At 38.3% G+C, this 17,182-nt stretch overlaps 1 protein-coding gene across 5 annotated transcripts in view; it reads right to left on the bottom strand.

Annotated features, from left to right (window-relative positions):
• Nucleotides 1-17,182, bottom strand: part of LOC139953274 (protein bicaudal C homolog 1-like) — a 58,391-nt gene that overhangs the window by 8,623 nt on the left and 32,586 nt on the right. For 3 of the 5 annotated variants that reach the window (XM_071952749.1, XM_071952752.1, XM_071952753.1), the window contains 13 exons: nt 11,615-11,694; nt 10,445-10,657; nt 8,017-8,250; nt 6,915-7,121; nt 6,410-6,541; nt 5,943-6,108; nt 5,206-5,361; nt 4,198-4,959; nt 3,749-4,061; nt 2,933-3,147; nt 2,441-2,601; nt 1,985-2,138; nt 541-722 (listed from right to left, as the gene is read on the bottom strand). In XM_071952749.1, coding sequence (XP_071808850.1) covers nt 541-722; nt 1,985-2,138; nt 2,441-2,601; nt 2,933-3,147; nt 3,749-4,061; nt 4,198-4,959; nt 5,206-5,361; nt 5,943-6,108; nt 6,410-6,541; nt 6,915-7,121; nt 8,017-8,250; nt 10,445-10,657; nt 11,615-11,694 — 2,975 coding nt within the window. Of the gene's footprint in view, nt 1-540; nt 723-1,984; nt 2,139-2,440; nt 2,602-2,932; nt 3,148-3,748; nt 4,062-4,197; nt 4,960-5,205; nt 5,362-5,942; nt 6,109-6,409; nt 6,542-6,914; nt 7,122-8,016; nt 8,251-10,444; nt 10,658-11,614; nt 11,695-16,327; nt 17,105-17,182 lie in introns of those variants that run through there. The other 2 variants (XM_071952751.1, XM_071952750.1) reach the window with 2 other exon arrangements.

Below are 17,182 nucleotides of genomic sequence, written 5' to 3'. Positions count from 1 at the left end.
TAGCAGTAGTGAAAAAGATAAGATATTGAATGACATAATAAATAGAGAAAGAAATTAAAAACCTCTGTTAAGCAAAAGTTGGTTTCTAGCATAGAGTTATATACAAACGCGACAGGACTGCCAGGAGACACGCGCGCCATTCTGTACGCACATTGAATATGCAGTACACCTTGAAATTTGTGTTTGTTGAACGCTGATGCGATGCTGTTTTGTCAACTTACAAAATGGATGCACCAACACACGCAGTGAAATGCCTGTTTTGTCAACTTACAAAATGGCTGCATGCGTGCATGACAGGTCGCGTATATAGGCCAGTGCGCCCTCTAGTTCTTATATATAACTCTATGATTATCAGTCAGAACACCATACAGTACCATTGCTGTGCCTAATACCCCAGTCATTTCTTGCTTAGCTAACAAAATTGCAAGGCAGAACTTTCTGCTTAACAGCTTTATGAAATTGGGACAAGAAGTATTATGCTATTAATTACATTTGATAGCGTTTCCATTTTGAAGATGGTTAGCAAGAATATTTATTTACCTCTTGTTGTTGAAAGACGTCAGCGTATTTCCCCAGACCAAGTTTGAAAAACAGTTCCCCCAGATCAGGTTTAGTGGTTGCTGTCTGAGACGTACTGTCCTCGCTTGGCCATAAGCCTTTGGTTTGTCGCGGTAAGGAAGACCCATCGATGTAGTTACTACAGCTAAGGTTGGTGTAGGTGACTGAAAATAAAACATTGAAATTGAACTGGTTTATTGATAAAAACATCATTACAGCCAGAGGCCGAATTAAGACGACTATTACAGATAAGAACATTTACAAATATATAAACATATAAATACATAAAATACAAATGCATATCACACACAAAAAAAAAATATATATAAAGATACTACCATGGCAATGCAACAAAAGACAAAATTAAACAAGATTGAATAACAGAATCAATACGCCAAAAGCTGATAAGAAGTCAACCAGAAACACTCAAAAGAGAGAGGACATGAGCTAAACCATTACATCAGTTCAAAAACAGCAAATTGGAATGGCCCAAAAAGTGCCTATAAATATAAAATAATAATAACAATAATAATAAGACATTTGTAAAGCGCCTAATGCAAAAAGCCTCTAAGCGCATAAAGAGAAAAATAAAATAAACAATGAAAGAAAGATACAAGATACAAATAAGCAAATTAAAAAAAAAAAAGCAGCTTTAAACAAATGAGTTTTCAACAGGGACTTAAAACATTGTAAAGAATTAGCTTGGGGAATATGCACAGGAAGACTATTCCAAAGAAACGGTGCGGCGTAAGAAAAGATCTGTGGCCAAAAAAAATGGAAGAAGCTCTGGAAGCAGAAAGCAATGACTGTTGAGATGATCAAAAACAAAGTTCCTTAATAAGAAATATGTATTTTCATAATGATTACAGAAATATAGAAGAAAACAAAAATACAGAAGAAAATGTGAAGAAAACATTATAAAATGTTCTTCTACTTTGGTTTGATGTACCTTGAACATTATTCACATTAAAGCCATTATACACTTTCGGAACAGAAAAAAAAATAACAGTTCACAGATTTACAAATAACTTACAGGGTTTACAGAAGGTAATGGTGAAAGACTTCTCTTGAAATATTATTCCATGAAATGCTTTACTTTTTGAGAAAACATTTAAACAGTTATCAATTCTCGACAATGAGAATTACGGATTTATAGTAAACACATGTCATGATACAGTGAAACGTGCGGAAACAAGGGTGGGTTTTCCCGTTATTTTCTCCCAACTCCGATGACCGATTAAGCCTAAATTTTCACAGGTTTGTTATTTTATATATAAGTTGTGATACACGAGGTGTGGCATGGACAATACTGTTTATCAAAAGTGTCCACTGGCTTTAGCAGCCTGCTGTTTTAAAATTTATTTTACTCGCTGTATTTTAAACTACCTTAAAGGTATACCTTAAGTATGGGATTTCATCGACCTACCTTTCTTTTTCCTATTGGCTGGATATTCTCCGGGTGCTGCTGATGTCTGCAGTTCATGCTGCGGTGAGTTCATCGAATCGTCTGAAGGACTCGACTGATCAGGTGGCCAGCTACTTTCAGTTCCGTCCATCTCCGTCTCTTCCTTCAAGGAATTCTGAAAACAAGTTATGTAACATTTCAGATTTGTTTGCCTTTCACTTTAATATTACAATTATTTCCATCTTGAACCGTAAATAATGTAAAAAAATTCATAATATTGTGGAGGCACAATCCTATTGAACCAAGGCTTGTAGTGGAGTGCCTTTAGCAGAAAAAACAGAACAAACAAACTTCTTTAATTTATGAACAAATTAACTTGTGAGAAGAAAAAGTAATAAAAGCATAGTCAAAAGTTTCCACTTGTTTCTTTATATTACAGGACCAAGGACTAATCCTTGAGGAACTCCCTTGCCATACCTCATAAGTAGTTGGAAGTGTCTCTCTCTGAAACAAAGAGAACCCATTTGGTTTGCGCTGCTCTCTAATAGCCGACTCTGGCATAGATTTGGAGAATCCCAGGCCACTCCAGGTATCTGTCGGTCGCCTCACTTCACTAACAATGGGCTTCCTCTTCATAGCTAAAGGGGAGAGCAAAACATCATAAGAAATTATTTAAAAGAGTTCCCGCACAAGCCAAAAGTCCTAAGTTACTCTAGATTGAATCATTGTTAATTGCATTGTGTTGTCTGTAAAACATGTAGTTTATCTTTTGTTTGGTTGCTATTGTATTTCGTTAGCGCTTTGTATCGCGATTGTAAAAAGCACTGTGTAAGTAAGGTTATTATTTTTGTTATTATTATAAGAATTTCAATGAGAAGTTTCAAGCAGGCTCAACAAGAGCAAAGTGTATATAAAAGGACTGATGATTGCATCAGCTTGGGATTTTTAATATCAGACATCATAACGCACCTTTACTCGCAAGTAATTTCTTGTGGTTATAGTCGACAGAGTAAGACGTTGATGTCGACTGCAAGGTGAGCCTGTCCATCTCTTCTTGTCGCTCTTGCTCTCGGTCTCCTCCCCATTCTCGTTCCCGTTCCCAGTCTCGTCTCTCGCATCCGGGAGCTCGCTTATCTGAACTATCAGAGTCACCTCCTGATTCGGACGACCGTCGACTGTTTGTGCTGATGAGAGACAATATAGGATGTTGAAACCTACTATTGCAATATTTTCTTAGTTACCTGTTCATGTTTGTTTGTGTTGCCATTTAGCGTCGAGGAAGACTCTGCAAGGGTCAAAACGTCAGGCCATTTACTATTTTATGAAGTGCTATCTTAGAGTGAACAAAAGCATCTAGAGACATATCTTATGTTCTCTGGAATGCGCATTAAAATTTGTGGGTATAAAGATCCTTAAAACACCTTTTAAAATTATTGATTTCAGAGACCATAAATCTGTAGAGACCATAGCAACCAGAAGCTGGTTGTTGTCGCAAACAGCCACAAAATTTGACCCACTTCCTTTCAGATAAAAGTCAAAGTAATAAGGATATAGAGTAAAATTTATGTCTGGATACGAAATCTGTCAATATTTCCTTTGTTAACATAGCATCCTAATTTGTAACAACCAAAACAAATTTTGCAGTTTCAAGTTTAAATGTTTACTGAATCTTTGTTTATTAAATGAATGAACAATATAAGCAATGTATGGGCGTTTTGTGATGACTATACAGAAATGAACATTCTCTCAAGGGATAATTAGGTATCCAGGGTAACAACAACTCACTGTAAAGCTGAACCCCCTCCTGGTGCGAATCCTAATTTACTATCAGACAATAGGTTCATTGTTCCCCTGCCTCTGGATCCAATCAACACTCCAGACAGGTTCCCGCTGCTGTTATTCGGAGAAATGTTATTCTGTAGGTAGTCGAGATCCACCAAATTAGATGGCGTCCCCATCTTGTTGTTGTTGTTATTGACACCTTGCAGAGAGGTGATGGGTGAGGCCGTTGTTATGGTGACCAGGTTGATGGGACTGTTGCAAGGACTCTGGGCGGGGCTGGTGCTGCTACTTGTGTTGCTATGGTTACCACTCATCACTATAGAAACAAATCAGTATAAGAATGATGTTAACACCTGTTGTTCAGCCTTTGAAATAATAAGCTGTGTGTACGAATAGATTGATTGAGCAACTTACGCATTAAATTATGTAAAAGATTCAGAAATGTATTTTACCCTTTTCTTTGGCGGGGCTTGAGATCTGCCTGTCCAGCTTAGAAGCTTGAGTGATGTGCTCTGTTAATTCAGCCCCTCCACATGAACTAATTAATCTAGCTGCCCTGTGAGCCATCTCTAGTCTCGCTAACTCTGTCGACAAAAGCTTAGGGTCTCCTTGAGTCAAGCCAGGCGGAGGGGAGGTCGGGTGTGTTACTTGCCGAGGTGAGGGATGGGCGATCCTTGCCTGCTCTGGGGTGGGGTGTGCCGCCCTATGCATATCAGGGTGTGGCAGTCTGCTCTGAGGGAGGTACGTGAGGTGTTGTTGCTGGTCTGTACCCAGTTTGGTTGACGCAAGTAAACTGCGGGGTTCAGGGTGGTTGTTGACTCTGAGACCTGACTGTAGTATGACTCTGTGTGGCACTATGTGATGCTCGGTGTTCGCCACCGTGTTTGTCACCGCAGACACGGGGGTTGATACTACATAGGCTCTCACGGGATCAGCTGCTGATTGAGGGGGGTGATGAAGTCCGATACTCTGGGCTATAGTCGAGACAGGTGCTTGGTTGACCAAGGGCGGGGGCGATGTGGGCGTGGTCGTTCTGGCGAGGTGGAGGCTGGGATTGGGGTTTAGGGCGGGGTTATGTTGGGTGGGGTTTGAAAGGGTTTGGCTCGTTGTTGTGTGGGGGTTTGGAATGGACTGTTGTTGGGTGTTTTGGGAAATGAGAAGGGGGTTTAGGGTTTGCTGGGAGATGAGAACTGGGGTTACCGTAGTGGGGAAACCTGTTAAAGAAATTCAAAATGAAAACAGTAAACATAAATATGACAAAAATTACTTTGTAGCATTGGAAACTTTGCATGGTGGGTCTATACTTAGGTGAGGTTTGTGATTGTCTCCTGAAGATGATCAGAGCATACTGATTTTCTTTCACCGCAAACCTCAACTAATTACGAGTTTGAATGTCTAATATTTTTCCAAAACAAAGTGAAGCTGCTGTTATAAATCTTTCTACAGCATCATGAACTTACTATTTTGTTGGGATACAGCAGCAGGCCAGGCCAGACTCCCTTGACCACTGATTGAGTTCCTAGGACTCTGGAGTGGGCTTACTCTGGACAAGCCGTTAACACCGTTCACGGAAAGAAGACCTGCTTTCACATTTAGGACATTAGAGTTCAGAAGACCTGCACGAAAAAAACGAAGGACCATAATATATTAATTGAGTTGAGTTTCATTTTTTATTAATTTTTATGAGAAATCACCTGACATCACAAGGCTAGGAATGGCCACTTCAAGGTGAGGACTATATGCATTAACTGATTTGATTTGAGCTATGGATCGAAATCAACCGCCAACAGGAACAGGTTGCCACCTACTCCTGGGGCAGAATTAGCGTTTGTCGTTCACAGTCTGTGAAGATGTAGGCATGGGTATCATCCAAGAGGAGCAATGGCTGGTAGAGCAGAATGGCACACTTCTAAAGCTAAGGCACTCTATGATAATTGCTTCCCTTTATACAGGAGTAAAAATGGGTAGTCCCTACTGACAAGAGACTGTCATCTTGTCCATGAGGAATACAAATATTCTCAGACATTTATTGGCAATTAAATGAAATCAGATACAAACACCGGCCTGAAGAGCTATATTGGTCCGGGACAGACTTAACTTCTGAGCCGATGTTGGATAACCTTTACCTGGCTCCACGACTTAAAGGAACTTACCAAGACTTCTGAAGGAACTTACCAAGACTTCTAAAGGAACTTACCAAGATTTGTTATATTGATTCCAGTCAGGGGTAATGACGTACCGTTCAGTCCTCGTGTTGTGCTGTTGCAGTTAGCAGCGCAGCTTTCACACTCCTGTCCTAGCAAGGCCTGCCTCGCTCGGTACATGTTGGCTGCGTTACGTTCAATACTTTTCACTATGACGGACTGAGGGGAATAACATACAATCATGTTAAGGGACCTTTGGTTTTTTGAACCGGTCGATTGTTCTTAATGTTTATAAATGTAGATAAATACAGTCAAACTAAACCTGTGAAAATACCATGGTTGTTTGGGGTTTTAATTTTTATATTTATCAAATATAATTTTTTTGTTGATCGTTAAAGATGACTAAAAACAGGTTTTTGAAAACGGAGAAAACACATCCCTGAATTTGGCCAAGGAACCACTGGTGAGGAAGAACGCTGTTAGCGAGTATCACACCATCTCAAACTGCTTGATTTCTTACCTTGCTAGGTTGTCTTGGCTTTGGTTTAATGCTGATAAATACATCAAGTTGTTCCATTAACTGAGCTAACTTTGTGGCTTCAACTTCCACCTCATCTCTGATGTCAAACATCAGAACAAGAGGCAGACATCCCTGCAGACAGAAACATTCAAATCATAGTTATTTCTGGAAATGGTTATAAGAGCATAAGATTAAATTTGTGGTGGTTAAGTCATTGGAGTGTGGGTTCGAATCCCAATCATGACACATGTGTTCGTGAGCAAGATGCGCACTATAATTGCTTCTCTTCACCCAGGGGTATAAATGGGTACCTGCGAGGGTAGAGGTTGATATTGTGTATGAAAAAAGTTACTGCAGCACTACGGCAGCCTGTGGGTGTGTACTCTAAAGGGAGCTGAGAAATATTAAAGGAATGTTATTAGCCCAATTACCAGTGGAAATAATGTTTGATACGGTTATTGTAAATTACACTGTATAAGAACTAGGTATTATTGTTTTGACTGACCATAAGAAGATGTCTCGCGATGATGACCGAGTCGACAGGTCCAGAGATGAAGACTGTACTTTTCCGTTGAGCGCTGTTAGGATCTGGAAAGTGAATGGTGGCGTTGGTACCCTGCATGATCTGTTTGACGTTCAGACCCCCTCGTCCGCTCATGAACTGATGATGCTGTGGTGCTATTTCAATCTGGGTGCTGACTGGAAGAGTTACCTAATATGAAAAAATAACTTATTATTGTTTGAATATTATTATTACTTTCTGGTAATGATACCATGGATACCTCATAAGTAAACGTAGGACTTACTGACTCTTACAAAGGCTGAGCATTGGTTGGCTTTGTTAAAATGAAGACTAAGGTTAACTTTCTCTGTTTTGAAATAAATCTTTGAATTATTCACAAAATTTATGTTTTAAATCTGGAAAGAGTTTTTTCTGTAGTTCCAATAGAACCAATCGACTCATTTGGTGGTTGATACGGGACAAGGTGGTACCCCCTCTATTGTGTGATTGGTTTCTAAGGAATTCTTTGGACGGTTCTTTTTTTTTTTTTTTTTTTTGGGGGGGGGGGGGATTGGGGTATAACCAGTATGAGAACATTGGGGGGGGGGGGAGAGATGGCACCCTCTGCAACCATTTGGGCATGATAGTCAGACTCTCTGGCTGTCTGCTTGTGTGAACAAAGGAAGTTGACTTTGAACTTAAATACACTGGACACCATTTGTAATTGTCAAAGACCAGCCTTCTCACTTGGTGTATCTCAACATATGCATAAAATAACCAACCTGTAAAAATTTGAACTCAATTGGTCGTCGAAGTTGCAAGATAACTATGAAAGAAAAAAAACACCCTTGTCACACAAAGTTGTGTGCTTTCAGATGCTTGATTTCCAGACATCAAGTTCTAAATCTGAGGTCTCGAAATGAAATTCTTGGAAAATTACTTACTTCTCGAAGACTACGTCACTCCCGCTCTATTACTCATTACCAAGTAAGGTTTTATGCTAATAATTATTTTGATTCATTACTTATAGTGTCCACTGCCTTTAACAGTCTAAATGTTTTAACAAACAATCATCACAAGTTTGCAGAATTCTTCTTTGACTCACCCCTAAGTTTCCAATGAGATGCTCCATCAATCGTAACGTCCCCTCCTTGATGCCCGCAGCGTTACTGCTGGACCCCCTAACGGTCACCGTTGTGGAGTACCCCCTTGCTCTTTGCTTCATGTTGACGCCGATGTTGTACACCTGGACGATTTGTTGGATTGTCGGTGAGTTGATGTCTGGTGTTGGATTATTACTGATGGGGAGCTCAAAGACAAGGACCAATGGAAGTAGCTCCTACATCAGAAGGAAATGAGGATATATTGTTTAGAAGTGGATCTATTTTCCTCAAGCACAACAAAACTTGCTAAGCACAAAAAATTGGTGCTTAGCTGAAACAGTTTACCATGGAAAAATGACATAAAGTTTGCAGTGTTGTGGCTGGTGCCCTAATAAATTTTAGCTTAGCAAAGACGTTTTCAAAAGCAGTATTTTCTGCTTAACAGCTTTATAAAATTGGGCCCTGAATATCAGAAACTGGGATGAGTCGGATAAAACTTTCTGATTTTTTTTTTAGGGTAGTTCCCCCTTATTCCTTAACCCGGATTCTTCCAAATGTTGCAATTCATTAGGTTTATACACACTCTGTGCATCACTAGAAATACACATCTACAGGTTTATACTCAATATGGACTACTTCTTTCTTTTACTTCCTTGATTAATATTTGAAGACTAAAGGATGTTTTGAGAAAAGCCTGAACAATCACAAGCCTAGAGACAAGATGAATCCATCTCTGGAAATTTGGATCACATTACAACCAGTAACAAGAACAGGTTGTTTTTTAAAGGATTGTTTTTTACTTTGTATTTGTTTAAAACCTTATTGGAAAATGAATTACAGTCATCATTTAACATATTAACATAAAAAACCCAAAATGAAAAAGAAAATGTAAAAATTGGCACTTAATGTCAACAAATCAAACATATATACTTTAGCTCCTTTTATCCCTTACAACTTTATCAATGCATAGGGTCAAGTCAGAATAAGTGACCAGGGGTCGATTTCACAAAGAGTTAGGACTAGTTCAAGAAGATATTAAAAACCTTTGGGTCTCGTCCTAACTCGAGATAAGACTACTCCAAACTCTTCATGAAATCCGCTACAGTTGAGTAAGATTTCAATTATTATTCCAATTAACAATTAAAATGAAACAGTACTAAAAAAATTGTTAATCCCCCATCAAACCCATTAATGCACATCAAAGGGTGGGTTGGTTACTAGGTAACAATGTAAACAAACATCAAAATAATAATTCCCTTTGGTGGGTGTAAGAATGACCTAATTGTCCGGCTCAACAAGAACTGTCTTTGGTTGTGGTTTTTACAAAGGTACCTTTGTGGTTTTGGGATTAAATCATGAGCTATTGTTAGAATCATTGCGAGGAGCAGGACCAGGAGACAACTTGTATGGCGTCAGTGTTATACAAATACACTTTGTAGTTTTGTATAAACTGAGATAAGTGAGTCCTCACTGGCTGACACACCTTGTATACTGTCCTCTACAAAACTTTAAGCCCTTTTCACACGGACAAAATGTAGCCAGGGTCCCTTGCTACAAAATTTACGAGAGTTGATTGTTTATTTATTATCACCATGTGTGACTGATTTTGTGAGCTTTCACACTGCAAAGTTAAAAAACTAACAACCCTTGTGCGACATGAGAGTGATATGACGAATTGGTAATCCTGATAGATAGCACCACAGTAGCATGCACTGTATGGGCATTTTCACCTAGGACGTCATTCAATAAACAAGGATTCCTATCACACGATGATGTAGCCCACTTCCTTGGTCAAAACTTCCGCTAGTATAAGATTTTGACGTAGGTCCGGACCTCCGACAAAATGTAGCAATGTTGGACAAGATTTAACAAGGGACTCTGGACACTCAAAAAATTATTGTCCTTTCACACGAGGTGCATTTTGTAAAATCTTACAACCATGCTACAATTTAGCAAGGGACCCTTGCTAAATTGCTCTCGTGTGAAAGGGGCTTTAGTGTCTGTCTTCTGTAAAGGGAAAGTATGCCATTGGTTTTTGAAACCATTTGACTGTCTTAATCCAGTACAAATGTATTGATGTATACAATAAAAACTAACCTGGAAGATGTTAAGATTGTATCGAGGATAAAGAATATCAATTTTGGTTTTACTCTTAAACCGATGTGTTTTAGCACTGTATCCTCAGCACTTTCCAGAGTTCTGTGAAACAAACCCATGACCTTTGGAATTCTAGGGCAGTGTCTAGTGCCCTTTACTTTACCAAGAAGAAAAATGCCCTTATGCCCTTTCCCTTTTCAAAAACGAAGCATACATGGCTACAGTAACACTTCTCAGGTTCAAATTTTTCACCTACACCACATTACTTCAAAGTGAAATGATTCTCAAAATATTTTACCCCCAATTGTTACATTTGCCTAAATGTTCGCTTACCCTGACTTTAGCCCTGGCCTGTTCCACTCCTCCAATCTGCCCAGCGATTGAGACTTGGTTACTCTTCTCTTGCTGAGAGCCTCTGTTAGAGTCCGGGAAGTGAATATGACATCTTGTATCCTTCATAACCTTCTTAATGATGTTGCCTCCCTTCCCGATGACGTGAGAGTGCTCTGTGTAGGAGACGTCCATTTTCAGGGTGACTCTGTTACTCTGTGGAGAGGAGAATACAAACCCGGAGTAGGGTCAGACCCAAAACTTATTGGAAAAACTAACCTTTGCTTATTTCACATGTAAGTTCTTTATCAATGTTGGCTATTTTTTAAAGGCTGTGGACACTATTGGTAATTGTCAAAGACTAACCTCAACAGTTGGTGTATCTCAACATATGCATAAAATAATGAACCTGTGAAAATTTGAGCTCAATCGGTCATCAAACTTGCGAGATAATAATGAAAGAAAAAAACACCCTTGTCACACCAAGTTGTGTGCGTTTAGATGGTTGATTTGGAGACCGCAAGTTCTAAACTTGAGGTCTCGAAATAAAATTCGCGGAAAATTACTTCTTTCTCGAAAACTATGGCACTTCAGAGGGAGCCGTTTCTAACAATGTTTTATACCGTCAACCTCTCCCCATTACGCGTCACCAAGAAAGGTTTTATGCTTATAATTATTTAGAGTAATTACCAATAGTGTCCACTGCCTTTAAAGGTCTAGCATAAAAATGAGGCAATGATAAAACGTGTGTACCTTGTGTACAATACTGATTGTCATCAAACTTCATGAGAGAATAACAACAACGATTATCATGCCAATAACAAAGTACAACTATTTCCCTTGTTACTATCACAGCTTTATCCTTTCTGAAGATAGAAAAATTACTGAGTTAAAAAAACAAAACGGTATTATGGCAGGACGGAAAAGTGACTGGACTGAAATTTGTCAAAATGTGTGGATGTTTGGTTTAGATCTTTAGAAAATGTTCATCCGTATGTTAACTATTGTTTAAAAGAACATTCCATCAATAGTATTAAAAAGTATCATACACAGTAGAGTCTTTACCAAACAATGTAGTTAATTATTTCTAGTTTTGGGTGACAAGTTATGGATCTGACCCTCTTTACAAGAGCTCCATAAAAAAATGTATAATGTGACATTTCCTTAACTCACCTTTGTATCCAGAACTGACATAATTTTATCTTTGGATGCCGATATATTTTCGATCTTCCCAGTTACTTTGATGTGGGGATCTAAAAGAAAAAAAATGAAAAGGCAATTTTGTTACTGTTTGTTTCTGAAGTGATGGGAGCAAAATTACAACTATGCCTCTGAAGAAGGTCCGGTTTGGATCGAAAGCTAAGGCCATCTACCCTACTCACGATATTTAACACAAACAATATATTCACATCAAATTAGGTCCAAGTCTAAGAGGAACAGTTTTGATTTTTTTGATTTGTAAATTGGATGTCAGTCACTTCGTACCTTTGCCACTTCGTACCATCAGCTTCAAGGGCTCGAGTGACTTGAAATCCAGGCAACAAATCATTAGTAGGTGGTGCTCAATTTAAGTCAAGTCTAGTCACAACAGGTCATTATCAATACAGACCTGCCCACACAAGACAAGAGGGTGAGCTTAACACCTCAAAGAGGTAGTTTTGATTTAAAAAACAATAATATTAAGCTGTGTATATTTGGTTTGCGGTAACACCATGTGTCTATCTACATGTACTTGACAAGTAGAGTTGTTCTTAGAGAACTGTCTTGCTTTATTCTACTGCCGCGGAGTAGATTATCGGAGGTTCGGGAGACTTCTCAGTTCTGAAAAGAACTGTCCGGCTTTTTAACTATTACCAGTCTCCTGACGATGACTAGAGAGCAAGCTAGTCAAAACGTTGAGACCAATTCAGAACTGACTCCCCGGCAGTACAGTTAATTACGATCCTATAAGCTAAAGTAGTAGTCCAGTTTATTTTTCTATACCATCCGCCCTGGTAATAGCAGGACAGTTCTTTTCAGAACTAAGAAGTCTTCCGAACCTCAGATAATCTACTCCGCGGCAGTAGAATAAAGCAAGACAGGTCACTGAGAACAACTCTACCTGGCAAGTAGATACACACATGGTGTTACTGCAAACCAAATATACATTGACACCTCACCATGCAATGCCTCAAATCCTATATAATGTTAAGCTGATTTAAAACATCACTCCCAGTACAACATTGAAAAATACTCTGCTTGGGTCGAAATGTCAGACCATAACTATTTGTAAGCAATTATATCGACGGTCCTTTTGGTTGGTAAGCAGTCTGCAACAAACACTTCTAATTTCTTAAATAAAAACATAATGAAGAAAATCTGGAACACTTTTCACAAAAATATATAAATGTACAAAGAAAAACCAGTGCACAGCAACAACAACAAAAACAGTCAACATTGACTACGTCAAAAGCTATTTCTGCTAGAGTACATTGTACATGTTGATGTTTATAAACACAAAATGTTAATGCAGCATTATGTTCATTCTAGTGGTTTCCACAGTGGCAACATCAACTATGAATTAAACATTCAACCCGTACAATCAATCACAAAAACTAGACCTCTCCGGTATGCTGGGCAAGCTTTACAAATCTGTTGCAAGTCAACCATGCAGAGTATATTTTTTTTTTAAAAGAGAGAGAAAAAAGGCCTTTGGAAACAGTAAAATGCATGGCATGCTAAACACAAAATACAACAAATAATAAATATGATATGGTCTGATACAGGGAAAGAAATTTATCATGTGTTCTAGACAGGTGTGCTGATGCCTATTAAGAAAAAATAAAATGACTTTATTTTATGTAACTTTTCTCCTTATAAATTTTTTTCTATTAAGCATTTTAGAATTTAAAAAAAAAAAAAATTATTATTATTTTTTTTTTACGCTCATTTTTCTTTTTTGAATTTACAGCTTTTCTCACCCCCGGTTCAGACATGGCTGTAATCACAAAAACTAGACCTCTCCAGTATGATGGGCAAGCTTTACAAATCTGTTGCAAGTCAACCATGCAGAGTTAAAAAATAAATTTAAAAAAAGTCTTTGGAAACAGTAACATGCATGGCATGCTAAACACAAAACACAACAAATAATAAATATGATATGGTCTGATGTGGGGAATGAAGTTTATCATGTGTTCTAGACAGGTGTTGGTGCCTTATTAAGAAAAAAAAACCCTTTATTTTATGTAACTTTTCTCCTGATAACTTTTTTCTATTAAAGCCATTGGACAATTTCGGTAAACAGTGTTGTCCAAAGGCCCACACTTCGTGTATCACAACTTATATATAAAATAACAAACCTGTGAAAGTTTAGGCCCAATCGGTCATCGGAGTCGGGAGAAAATAAGGGGAAAACCCACCCGTTTCCCCACGTTTCGCCATGTCACGACATGTGTTAACAATAAATCCGTAATTCTCGATAACGAGAATTGATAGCTGTTTTAATGTTTTCTCAAAAAGTAAAGCATTTCATGGAATAATATTTCAAGAGATGTCTTTCACCATGACCTTCTGTAAACCCTATAAGTTATTTGTAAATCTGTGAACCTTTATATATTTTTTCTGTTCCGAAAGTGTACAATGGCTTTAAAGGAACACGTTGCCTTGGATCGGTCGAATTGGTCTTTGAAAAGCGTTTGTTATAATATGCATATGGGGCTTTCTAGTCCTAGAAAGATGCTGTAAAAGTAGAATACAATGATCCACACAAACATGCCCTGAAATTGCACGGTTTTCCTTTTACCTCGTCGACTAACACGGTCGGCCATTTATGGGAGTCAAACTTTTGACTCCCATAAATGGCCGACCGTGTTAGTTTGCACAGTAAAAAGAAAACCACGCAATTTCGAGGCAAATTTGTGTGGATCATTGTATTCTACTTTTAAATTATCTTTCTAACCATATGCATTTTATAACAAACGGTTACAAACGCTTTTTTATAGACCAACTCATCCGATCCAAGGCAACGTGTTCCTTTAAGCATTTTAGACTGTTTTTATTTTATTTATTTTTTATTTTTTACGTTCAGTTTTCTTTTTTTGAATTAACAGCTTTTCTCACCCCCGGTTCAGACATGGCTGTAGAGTCGCGCCATACCAAATTATTAAATTAAGTACATAAAAAGTCTATCGTCACGGTTTGAAACAGGAGTGACTGGACGTGCTGGAATTCAAAAATTTGACTGTTACAGTCCTCCAGAACTACTCTGGAGCGTCAGACGTTGATGTTGTTATGAATTTGAGCCAATATCGAAACCTTTTAAGTTCACCTGTCTGTAGGCCTACCTGTGTGCAACCCAAATTTATTTGTGGGTTGACCTAGAGTCGCTCTTTATCTATTTGGTTCGTTGCTACTCAGGAGGGCCTGTTTGAACCGGGTACTAATTGTCCTGTATTTTGCATTTTTACTTTTTACTGTTTTTAAAGGACCCAATAAGGATAGCAGTTTTAAGGTTTGTATCCTTAAGGTTACCCAGTCTAAATAAAACTACAAATAAATAAATATTGCTTTATAAATGGTACAGCTTGAAAAAAGTCAAAGTGAAAACAAGTAGGTGTGATCAAAAGTAGATTGGCTTACAATTTTCCAAACACTTTGTCATGTGGTTAGACATCAAATCGTTAGTCTTTAACGAATGAAAGAATCAAGTAATTTTGGCCGATATTGTTTTAACAACAACACTTTTGTCGTTGTTATTGAATTGCTTCTTGATAAAAAAAATTACAATACGCTATACATTGTTACTTTCTCCTGAAGACGACCAGAGGATACTAATCAAAGCGTTGAGTTGTCAACCGAACCACCACAGGTCCTGCAACTTGCCGTCAACTCCTCCAATATACATTTAAAATCCAGAAAAGAAGCGTAGAACTGTAAAGTATCAGCTCAAAGAGAATTCGCATAAGCTTTAGGTCATATTTCGGAATAAAAAATGAGTTTTTTTCTCATAATTTGTTTTATCTCGAAGCAGCAAAAAAGCCGTCGGCCGCGATCTTGCCTTTTTCACATTGATTAGTCTTGGCCCAAGATGTCAATGATTGGTACGTTTTTGTGAATGAATTTTTACCGAAAACCATGAGAAATATGTAGTATAGCCCAGACTTAACACTTCCGCGCCCCTTTTATAGATTTTTTGTGTAAATGAGTTGACGGCACGAAAATGAGTTGACGGCGAGTTGATGGCAAGTCGGCGAGTTGACGGCAAGTAGTAGGACCGCCCACCACTACTAAATAGAGATTTCCATATGGTGCTACTGCAAAACCTCACCAGCAGGCCGGACACTGGACACTATTGGTAATTATCAAAGACCAGTCTTCTCACTTGGCGTATCTCAACACATGCATAAAATAACAAACCTGTGAAAATTTGAGCTCAATTGGTCATTGAAGTTGTGAGATAATAATGAAGAAAAGAAAAAACACCCTTGTCACACGGAGTTGTGTGCTTTCAGATGGTTGATTTCAAGACCTCAAATTCTAAACTTGAGGTCTCAAAATCAAATACGTGAAAAATTACCTCTTTCTCTAAAACTACTCCATTTCAGAGGGAGCCGTTTCTCACAATGTTTTATACTACCAACCTCTCCCCATTACTCGTTACCAAGTAAGGTTTCATGCTAATAATTATTTTGAGTAATTACCAATAGTGTCCACTGCCTTTAAAGGTGGCAACAAAGGTGATTGCATTTATGTCCCTTGGATGTTGCCTTGGTGCCCTGGAAATACTAAGCAGAAATCTACAATATTCTCATAGGGTGCCCTTTACCAAGTAGAAAATGCCTTGGTGCCCTTAATACTAAAACCTTTTAAAAATGGAGCAAACATTGTAAACATTTTGTTTCTAAATACCTGTAGTGTGACACTCTAACATATTGACTGTTGGTTGGTTCGTTGAATGACATGTCAGATATGTCTTTAAGTCTCCGCTGTGTTGCTCCATGGTAGATCTTGCCGTCTTATCTTCCTCCATTAAGTTTTCTTTTTACACCAAAGATGATGGAATGTTTCTCCTGACTGGTTATCTTAATGTTTCTGAGGCAGAATTCTTGTCAGTGAAGTTCATCACATTGGTGACACTACTTATACTGTCTTCCAAGGTTCAACTTGGAAACGTCTGCACGTACTCTTACAGTTTCTTACAAAACAATCTTCAAACTACTTCAAACACGACACTCCAATCACAGCAGAGTTCCTCTTAGTTCTAAGATGTTTTGGTTGATTTGTAGTCTATCTCTATAGAACAGGGTCCATTCAAGTTTCCATAACCACTACTTGATCAGCATCGCCATCCACAGCTAAAGATCCCATGGAGAAGACACCACAGCATAAAAACACCTCTGGATCTCTGCTACAGTTGTTTACAGACTCTCTAAAGGAATCCTCTAAAAGTCCCAGAGTGTTGATCATTTCACGAAATGTTTGTCAACATTCCAATGCAGTTCCAAGACACACCACTTATAAACTTCATGCTGATCATAAACTTCACGCAAAGTAACACACAGCCGTAATGTTCCCCCTGTATTCTGATCCCACTGCTGTACAAATATGTGTTGAAAACGCCAGCAGGTTCCAACACAAACACCAGTAGTTCCGATCTTAAAAAATAAACCACTCAAGGAGAGACTTGTGTGCACATGAGCACCTCTAGCAAGCACTCTCTATAATAGAATGACCTCCGAATGCGTTGACTCGTTTCTTTTGTAA

Source organism: Asterias amurensis, chromosome 21 (genome assembly GCF_032118995.1).
Source record: "Asterias amurensis chromosome 21, ASM3211899v1".
Classification (NCBI taxonomy): Eukaryota; Metazoa; Echinodermata; class Asteroidea; order Forcipulatida; family Asteriidae; genus Asterias; species Asterias amurensis.
The sequence above is the reverse complement of the archived record's forward strand: the minus strand, read 5'-3'. Positions and strand labels throughout refer to the sequence as shown.